Genomic DNA, 10,430 nt, shown 5'->3' with positions numbered 1-10,430 from the left:
GATTAAAAAATAAAAGTGTTTCTAAAAAATACAGTAAAACTGTAAAAACACACACATGGACCACTTTAAACGGGCAGCCTAGGGGACAAGGCAAGGTAAGCTGGAGGTTAAATAGGGACTTAGCTTGACTATAGCAATTACATCGAAATTGGAAGAAAATTGGAATGGGCACTATCTGTGTAATTATTTGCATGCCAATCATCCAAGTACGTTGAAAATTGTGCACAATAATATTGTCAATGGAGTAAGTTCGGATGTATTCCTAATTTTGCCCGGCAGTATTTGAATTCCCACATTGCCTAGACGGACAAAATGGGAATTTCAACTTTGCCCGGATTCCCAGTTGCACTCTCATGGACCAAACGTCCATGAGACTACACGCGTTATACACGAGCTACCTTAAACGAACGCCACTATTAACCAAAGTTCATCGCTTACATGTGGAATGAGATATCCGTCACGCACGTGTGGGTTTGATAATAAAACAATAAAACGGATTATAATAATAAAAAAGGCATACTAAAAAGGCCTCTTGACATAATAATATCACCATTGCAGTGTACACTGATGATATCATTACCACCCGTGGAATTGTTTTAACGAATGGTAGTGCTATTGCCGTTCCACCCAATGCAGAATTCCAAGGATGCCATAATTCGCTGAATTATTTATTGTTTTGTAGTTTTCTGAAATTATGCGACATATGTATGAAACGAATTGGACTTGTTATAACATGTGCAACTAAGCAACTACTGGTCGGCAGCTGGTACAGCTGAAGAACATTGAAGGTAGAGTATATCATTTCTGAATTGGTTTACGTTTGAAACAACAAAAATGCTCAACATTTATAAGAGGGTTCTTATAGGATCTAAATTTCAATTCAAAAATTGCTGAGTCATGTTTTGAATTACGCCGGACATCAGCGTCGGGACACGTTCTAATGCCGATTACAGTTACACAATGTCACGCACTGAACTGACAAATCATAGCATCAACCGCTTCGCAGGATTAACGGAAATTTCCAAAAAAGTGTCGTCAGACGAAGCTTTGGAGATTACCCTTCTTAAAAGAATTGTTTCTATCAAAACGACAGCTCATAGAGAGTTGAGTGCCATTACCATCTTTAAACCAAGTAATAGCTTTTCAACAAGAATGTCGTCAATTACTTTTTGAATAGCTGCAAATGTTATAAAGCTTTAAAACTTTTGTTGAAAGGGGATTTCAAAGCAGGAAAACCCTGCTTTAATTATGTGCAACTCCAGCGTATGTCTTCACATTGATTGCGTATTAAAGAGTTTGGGCGCCATTTTTGAGAGATCTTTAGCACCATTGAACATCGGCAAGGAAAGTGCAGTCGTGTGGTTGCGAAGGGCGATTTCTAAAGGTTACGTTATGAAACTACATGTACACAGACATGCTCACGTTGGCGGGTGAAATCTTTGAAAATTAATTTCTCTAGTTTGTAAGTAATTGATAAATATCGTCCTTTTTGCAGGCTTCCATTGGTCGATACCGAGACCCACACCAAGTCACCCCCGGCCGAGTGACGCTAATGGAAATGCTAATATGCCATTCGTTATTGTGTTGCCGGGCCGAAATCGGTCAACCGTAGTGCCTACGGCGCTTTGCATGGGTAGGATCGGCAGAAATCATTGTCGAAATTTTCCTTGGAGATAGTTCAAGGTGTAACATTAGCGTTTGCAGCAACATATTAAGCTGAAATTCGGAATATACTATGATAAGTGTTTAACTACTAGTGAAATAACAACTTGGACAAATTCCTAGAAATTGATAAAAATATATAGAGTTGGGTCAGCTTTACCTGTAACCAGTATTAACGTTTTGGCATTGGTGACGGCGAGTATTTCACTGACATGAAGTTTGAAATGTCTTCTTCCGTTATAATTAAACATTTCAATCACAATGAACATATTTTTGGAGAAACACAACGTTGAAAAGGCACGGGCGTCGCTTGAGGGGGGGAGGGGGGTTGGGGTGCCCCCCCCCTCATTTGGCAAGTTTGTCAGCGCGAGGTCGCTTCATATACGGCGGTTGACAGCTACAGCTGTGGAAAACACAATCACGTAGGCCACGTGCTCGCTCACCGGCAGTTACGACTTGAGCTGATTCTTAGTGACGACTCAAAATCATGGATCAAGCTAAAGAGGGCAAATACCTGCCGTGAAATATATGTTTTCCCTCATATTTTTTTTTATAAAAAAAAATATATATTTCGGTGATTCTACTAGCCTTGGTCAATGCTCTCGTCGTTATTCGTCCCGTACGCGGTCAATCGTCGGCATATATCCTCACGCGCTATGCACATGCATGTAAAAATACAGCGCGAACAGCGACCTCATGCAGCCACTATTTTTTTATGCAAATCAGTTGGGGACGATCTCGAGCCTTGGTTCAATCGTCGGCAAAAGCTTATGTTTTTCTTTATTTTGCGCTGGATTTATAGCGTACGACCTCGTATGCGAATACAGATAAGTGTAGGCGGGGCTAATAAGTGGAGTGTCCAATCACACCTTGGTAAATCCGGACGTCATCAAATTATTTGCACCTATTCGCCTTTTGCGGACGTGGCAGGAACCACAGTTTTTGTGCATTGGTGCCGTGTGCAGAGACAAACAACGTGTACGTGTATGGATTATGTACGGCGGTGCCACGTTTCACTATGCAAGTTTCCACACAACGATCGACCAATAAGAAAACGACATTTAAGGTCAGCTAAGGCTATTAACATAATGAGCACCACCCCCAAAACCTCACATGGACGATTGAACCAAGGCTCTCGATCGTCCCCAACTGATTTGCATATAAAAATAGTGGCCGCGTGAGGTCGCTGTTCGCGCTGTATTTTTACATGCATGTGCATAGCGCGTGAGGCCGAGGATATATGCCTTACCATTGACCGCGTACGGGACGAATAACGATGAGAGCATTGACCAAGGCTATGATTCTACCTACACATCCTTACTTCAATAACATTTTCCAAAGCATATAAGTGACTGAATAATAATGAGGTAACATAAGTAACGATCCAAAATGGCTATTATTATACCCAAAAGTTGCGCGCATTTACCTTGTTTCCAGATATGAGCGAGCACCTTTAATGTTTACTATTCAATGACTGTATGGAATGTGGTTTCTACAAAATGTAATTTGAGCCACCCGACCCTCACAACCAGCCCATTTACCCCTGATTAACCTCTGGCATGTCTGGAGTATCTCTCAGGCCCCAAACAGCCGTTAAAACCACAGACATAACCCCATTTGACATTCCATTTTGGTCACAGGGGTGATCGAAATAATCCCAATGTATGTAGTGCATTTTTACACAAGCCTATGTAAATGTGCACAAGCACACAGGGTTTTCCCGCCAATTTTCAACCCCTCCAGTATGATCACAAGACTGACACCCCCTCTGAAGGATGTACTATGGTCCATACTACGATCTGGTGGTAGATGGCCCCGGGTGTGTTTACCACGTGGCCAGGACAATATAAAACATAAAAAAATGTGTAGAGTCAATATTCCTGAATCCAGTCTTGACAAACCTCACTATTGATGAGCTTAAAAATAACCAATTTGCTTACTGGCACAGTACTCTATTAAAACCTTATGGAAAATAATGTGGACAATGATAACATTGTGATATTTAGCCCAGTAAAGAAACAAAAATAGAAAACTAGGTGTATGTTAATTGGCCTAATTAGTGAAGGGTTTCCTAACATTAGAAACTTGAAAAAGTTCAAGGAAATTCCCAAAATTATGGGAACAAAAAATAATGGAAAGAAACAAAAATTGACATTGACATAATTATTGCAAGCATGTTTTTTTTTGTTTTTTTGGGGAAAGGGGATGTTCTGAACTTATTCAAGTCTCCCACTTTAGGCGACATTTAGCCTAATTTAAGCCCAGTTTACGGACAGCCAGCTGAATTCCCCCGTTTTTGTTTGCTGAGCTTAATATCACTAATATCACAATGGTTCACATTATTTTCCCTCTGGTTTTAATAGGGTAACCGTGCCAGTAAGCAACTTGGTGAATTTTAGGCTAATCAGTGCTGAGACTTGTCTTGATGACATCTGGAGACAAGGTAAATGCGCGCATTATTTAGGTATAATAAGAGCCAATTTGGATCTTTACAATGTCCTCATAATTATTCAGTCACTTATATGCTGAAGAAAATATTATCTCAGTAACAGTGCATAAGTAGAATCACCTATATAAATTAAAAAAAAAAATACAGAATATCAGAATATGGGAATAAATATATTACACGGCAGGGATTAACACTTTATGCAAATAAGGTACATTTGGGTCACAAGGGCGGCATCCACCTACATTTCTTGTCAATTTTTTTACTGATTGATCTGACATGGTTGCCTGCTATTACAAAAAAAATGCGTCCGTAGTGTAATATTCCCCTTTAGCTGGTCCACAAATATGATAGGGCCATGTTTTGACGATTCACTTTTGAAGTTGAGTTTATCCCACTGAAAAATTCAAATCCGATCAAAGTAATCAACTTCATTACCCATCCATTCATTTTCGACGGAAATGATCAATTTCACTCATTTTGCGTGACGGTCCGTCGGCAAATTTCATGATGCGCCCCCCCCCCCCCCCCCCATTCAAAATAGTCTAGCGACGTCCGTGTCAAATGTTTCTCTGTGGTGCATGAATTTCACTCCTCTGTTATAGCGTCTAAGTACGTAATCGGATAAGCTTTGCTCATCAACTGCAGACGCTTTGACTCTGCAACCATACGGTTGAGTGTGCGAATGCAGCAGTGTAATTGACCCGGTTGAGATACGGGCAGCAACTCGATGTCAACTCATAAAGCTGCTACTGTTAGCCACTAAACATTCATTCTCTTCTTTATCAACGCAGTTCATCGACACACGCTGAACCGACATGACTACCTCTTCAAGCCGACCCCACCCCTGGCGATGGATGGTCCTAGCGTCGCGCTTCGTCTTTTGCTTCATCGCTCTGGGAGGTTTCAAGGCACTCGGGGTATTCTTGCCTTACTTTATACTTTACCTTTCGACTAGCTCAGTGTCTGTAGGAGTGATCAGTTCCTCCTTACCCGGCGCTGGTTACATCTTAATTGGTAAGTCAAATATCTGTGCGGGAGTTGGTCGCCTGTTTCCGATTTTTATTCTTGCCACCATCAAAATATATATATATTTTATTGTAGCGGTACGCCATCAAGGAGGTCCGCTAACATGATTACATTTAAGGGCGCCAAGAACAATCAAGGCAAACAGACAAATCAAAACACTAAGAGGGCAGAGGAGTCAAATTATGCTTGGTCTCATGAACTTGTTACAGATTACTTGTTCACAAAATCAATTGTGATAGTTCTGGATTTAAACAAGTGTTACAAAAAGCATATACGATTCAACTTCCAGCTCTATAAATTGTAATAAAGTTGCCAATGATAAATTATAATCAGTAAGTTTGTATTTCTAAAGTTGCTCGGTTCCAAAGATTTCCGGGTTCCTCGAACGCCTTGCCAGTGTACGGCTGTGTTGTGAACTAGGCCTCCAAATTGCACCTGACTTGAAACGGTCGTATTGCAATAAATCAACATGTGACTTACACGATGAACACGGTGATTAAAACCTTGAGATTACAAAAACAATTCACCCCAAAATCACTCCTTTCGGCAACATAAAATAAACTAACACCTAGCCCAGCGGTAGCAGAGAACTTGCATTGTGACATTAGAATGTAAAGAAAATAAAATTGTGCTCATTTGAATGCACACGCTACTTACACTTTGGTGTGCAGGCAGAAAAGGGCTGATATTCGCGCGTTCACGCACTGAGTGCAGGCGTTTATATACATTTTTTTCTGGGCTGTGTGCCAATTGTACGGTGCCTCGTAAACGACGTCTCATTACATTGTAATCAAAACTAATATCAGACAAATCATTGTTGTAACCTCGGTGTTTTTCCTTTTTTACGTCTTTTCCTCAGGATCGTTCGCCGGTGTTTTGTTGAAGGTATTTACCCCTCGGCAAATAACCATTAGTGGAGGATTCGTGGCTGCCGTGTCTATGTGTGTTGCTTCGTTCTCTGTGTCGTCAAACCAAATCGCCGTATGCTTCGTATTAGCAAGTATGAGCAACAAAAAGCTTTCCCAGACAGACGTACAATTCATTATGCGCGCAATGCAATATGTAACAATGTGCAAAAGATATCAGACGGACTATATAATAAGCAGACCTTTGCACAGCAACCGCGCTAGCATGTGTCAGCTTTGGCATTCCTCATGTAAGTCTGGTTTCAAGACCAAAAGTTTCTTACTATTCCTGATTAATCTTAGGTCAGGTAGCCGCTAGTAATTCATTGTAATACAAACACACGTCAAGTGACTAAAACGAGAGGAATGCCTCCTTATTCCGAAAATTTCCGAAGTTTGCCATATTCATTTCTTCGACAATCTTAGTTAACGCCCGTTTATTTCCGAGTATAATAAACGTTATATTAACTGCCTTGCTTATTAAAAGCTTTAAGAAATGAGTTGATAATTGACATTCATTGCTTGCATTTATAAAACATAAAATTCAACTACGATTTTGTGCATCAAGTATGCATGAAGTTTACACTCTAATCGTATACGAGGGGCGAACTTTCCTGCGCCATGTAATAGTTTGAATGTGACGACCGTTGCTGGGATTCTCCAAAACTCGGTGTGGTCTCTAACAATAATATTTTGTGGCATATTTTTGAAAATTCCAAGTTAACATTAGTCAATGTTTCAGAAATATCGAACTGTATATCATACCTGTACGATATGTGAAGCAAGCGATTTATTAAAAATTCGATCGAAATATTAAAAGCTATAAGTGATGAAGCGAATTCGGAAACGGAGCCGAGCTTTGAAAACTTCTGTCACATCTGAGAAACAGTCATGTTTGTTTTTAGCCAGTGAGGCTGCCTGACCTACAATTGTCAGACTATCCTCATGTTGCTTTCGCTTTTGCTTTTTTAAATAGAACAATTCTTTAAAATAAATTTTACTCTGACACCCAACACAATTAAACTGGTAATTATATATGCCTGTGCACAAACTATTGGCAGAGCTAACTGGGTTACGGGGGTATTTGTACACTAATCTATAATATAATGGATTGGATTGGAAAAGCGCCCCCATTGAAAGTATGGAAAGAAGTTGGACGAAAATGCTGTTTTTCTTTGTTCTGACTTACAGGTGTCGGCCAGGCTCTCTGTTTTGTATCCTCTACAAAACCATGTATGGAATATTTTCCAGACGACTTCGCCTTTGCAAATGGCGCTTCCCTTGCCGGAGGGACCACAGGCATGATGGTCCTCCCACCAGTAATGGAATACCTTGTGTCGGTTTACGGATGGAGGCGCGCTTTAGGCCTGATGGGAGCTTTCACCTTCAACTACGTCGTGTGTGGCGCTCTACTCCGGCCTCGAAATAAATCTTCGTTACCAGCGCAATATAGTCTGGTACCTAGTCGATCTATTGTTGAGAATGCATCAGCCAAGTCCGGTGGTCTGGCTGATGGGCGAGATCAGGACGACGAAGGTAATCCCGCGAAGTTCAACTTTGGACAGATAGTGAAATACGTGCGCGAGCGCTTTGATGCCCATATACTTGTGGAACCGCTGTTTGTGATTATCTCCGTGGTATCTACGCTGGAGGGAATCCTATTCGGGATGTGGCATTTGTATCTCATTCCCCAAGGAGTGGAGCTGGGCTTTGGGGATTCCCCATCGGCATTCCTGGCGACGTTTGGTGGCGCTGGATCCCTGCTAGGACGCATAAGCCACGGGTTCCCGATTGATCGCGGTCACATCAAAGCCACAAGTCTGTTCACTATCTCATGTCTGATCTTTGCTGCATCTAACATGCTAGATCCTCTTGTTGTTACGTCCTACATAGCCATAGCTGCCATAGCCTTTGTCTCGGGAGTCGCGTTTGGTGTTATATACCCTTTGATGTTTGTGCTGATGCGTGACGTGACTGGTGATCGGCACATGTCCGCCTATGGTTGGCTGTTTGTTACCCATGGTATTGGCGTACTTCTTGGAGGCGCCCTAGCAGGTAAAGTTTATCAACTGCATCACAAATTCATCATTTTTAACATTAGATATAGTGTCATAAACAATCAAAAGTAAGGTTAAGCGAGACAAAAATCAGTCAGGCCATTATGTTGATAAGTAAGTGAATGTACTGTTAATTACCGACCAAAAATATTGCCGCGTGAGCAATCAAATCAAGACATAAATTGTTGAGCAATACTGAAGATATCCATGGTTTCGCTGTACTGTTAAGAGAAATAGGTCGACCTAGGACTTCAAACTACAACAACATATATTTCCTTGTTGGAATATCGGAACTAGCCCGATGTCTAAGACATTTTTCCAAAGTATTCCTTTTAATATATATTAACATAAATTGTTTGCATATCAGAATATACGAAGCCAACTCGTCAACTATAACGACTGATATTATGCTCAGTTTTCCTTTTTTAAATTGTTGTATTTGTAATGCATGTATAAGGCTATAAACTTCAAGTCTACAGCCAAAAAAAGAACCTCGCGATACGTCAGACGATTAGACAATTCCGGTGTCTTTAAACTTTTGTATCCCCTCGTGCCGTGCTTGGCAGTGATTGGATCTTTAACTGGTCGTCAAGCTCATCAAAAAGGCACTTTTCTGAACAGTTTATACCCCCTTTCTACCACGGGAATCGTCTTATTGTTTGACGTATCGCGAGCTGTGTTTTGTTTGCTGTAGACTTGAAGTTTATAGCCTTATAAATACAACATGCACAATGCAACAAACTACGTTTTCCTTCTTTTGCAAGTTTGAAAGTAGGCCTGCGTCAAAGGTATTCTTCCAAAGTTGTCCTATTGACACATTTTGACCATGAAGTACCTTTAAATGGTTGTTAACTTAACCGTTTGCATATACGAAACCATGAATTTCTTTAGTTAAACACGGGTTAGCAACTGTTACGACTGATATTCTGCCGAGTTTTTATTTTCAGATTTGTTTCCCCTTTTCAACAGGATGGATTCATGATCTGACCGGAGAGTACCAATGGGTGTTCGTGTCGTTAGGAGTTATTGCAGCAACCATGGCAACCTTAGTAACATCGATGCGGTTAATGGTTCACTGCTCCGGAGCAAATTAGGAATGATCCTCATGCATAATCCCGAAAGCTGGTATTTAGCCAAGCCTCTCTTTTTTTGTAATTAAATACATTTTACAACAGGCTTTCTGGTGGCTCTCCAAGTTTAGAAGAAATCTACGAGGCCTACAATATTATATATTCTGCAAGACTCTAAACATATATAAGCGTGGATTCCATTCAACTGTCACTACAAGCAACGTATTCGAAATGTGCTATAAAGTTCTGAAATATCTGTAAGACAACATGCAAGTATTTAGTGAAAATAACAGTACAAAACAGTTTTCGTAATTGAGTTGTTCGTCTGCTTATGTTTACGGTAAAGAGGTATACAATGTCAATCTGTGGCAACCTCGTTCCCAGGTGGTCGAGCAGTACGCACCCACCACTACCTGCCCTCTCATTCTGGTATTGGATTATTTGCATGGGCAAAACTTTTGAACACGTATGAAAATGAGGAATAGTCTGGTGCAATCCAGTTCTTTACATCAGCGTTGGTTTTTGTATGTGGTGTCTGGGGTACAAATATAATCAATTCGTCGCGGTATGAGCATGGCGTGAGTCACGAAAACACGATTTGTTTTCAAAATTAAAATGTTACAATCTTATCGATACAATAATGCAGTATCACATTTCATATTATTATGAACAAATTGGAAAGGAAATGATTTTTTTTAAGACTGTGTGGACGTAGGCTAATAATTATCAGTCAGTGTTTTTGTTATTCCCCGTGGCGAAGCTGAAGGGGCATACTGTTTCCGCCTTGTCCGGGTGCGTGTGTGTGTGTGTTATGTTTTGGTTAGGTTAACTAACTCTTGTCAGCACGATATCTTGAGAAAAACTTTAGGTAGAAACTTGAAATTTGGTTTGTGAGGTGTTCTTGGTAGTCTTGAGAAGCCTAAATACCCATTCACATGTTAATCACGAATTTTCCAGGTATACCATTTTGTCGGTTTTTTTTTTGCATTACATCTAAAATTGAAATATGAATAAAACGTTATAATTGGATATAATTGATATTATCAGGATATAATTGATGGTATTGTCCAGCTTTTTTGTCGTCATAGATGAAGTCTATACCCGGGAAATACACGTCAACTGTGACAAACTTTTTGAGGAGAACACCTTTTACCCAAATCTCGTTTTAATTAGGCAAGTATTGATACGTTTTGGAGAGATGTGGTCCTGAACCGATAAACAAATGCGACATTTCATAGTTCATGTGCTTACAAATATATTG

General features: G+C 40.3%; 1 protein-coding gene across 1 annotated transcript; it reads left to right on the top strand.

Moving 5' to 3' along the window:
• The first annotated feature begins 4,926 nt into the window (after positions 1–4,926).
• Positions 4,927–9,086, top strand: LOC119725111 (monocarboxylate transporter 12-B-like). The gene is made up of 4 exons (XM_038196473.1): positions 4,927–5,125; positions 5,997–6,137; positions 7,234–8,102; positions 9,069–9,086. The coding sequence occupies exons 1-4, from the start codon at positions 4,927–4,929 to the stop codon at positions 9,084–9,086; spliced, it is 1,227 nt and encodes a 408-aa protein (XP_038052401.1).
• Positions 9,087–10,430: the final 1,344 nt, after the last annotated feature.

Source organism: Patiria miniata, unplaced genomic scaffold (genome assembly GCF_015706575.1).
Source record: "Patiria miniata isolate m_02_andy unplaced genomic scaffold, ASM1570657v1 HiC_scaffold_18, whole genome shotgun sequence".
Lineage (NCBI taxonomy): Eukaryota > Metazoa > Echinodermata > Asteroidea > Valvatida > Asterinidae > Patiria > Patiria miniata.
The sequence above is the reverse complement of the archived record's forward strand: the minus strand, read 5'-3'. Positions and strand labels throughout refer to the sequence as shown.

What these genes read in the sequence shown, in the direction of transcription:
- LOC119725111 (XM_038196473.1), top strand. Translation starts at nt 4,927, where the DNA reads ATGACTACCTCTTCAAGCCGACCCCACCCCTGGCGATGGATGGTCCTA. An exon ending in CGCTGGTTACATCTTAATTG is followed by an intron (nt 5,126 to 5,996) that starts GTAAGTCAAATA and finishes TCTTTTCCTCAG; the next exon opens with GATCGTTCGCCGGTGTTTTG. An exon ending in CGTATGCTTCGTATTAGCAA is followed by an intron (nt 6,138 to 7,233) that starts GTATGAGCAACA and finishes TCTGACTTACAG; the next exon opens with GTGTCGGCCAGGCTCTCTGT.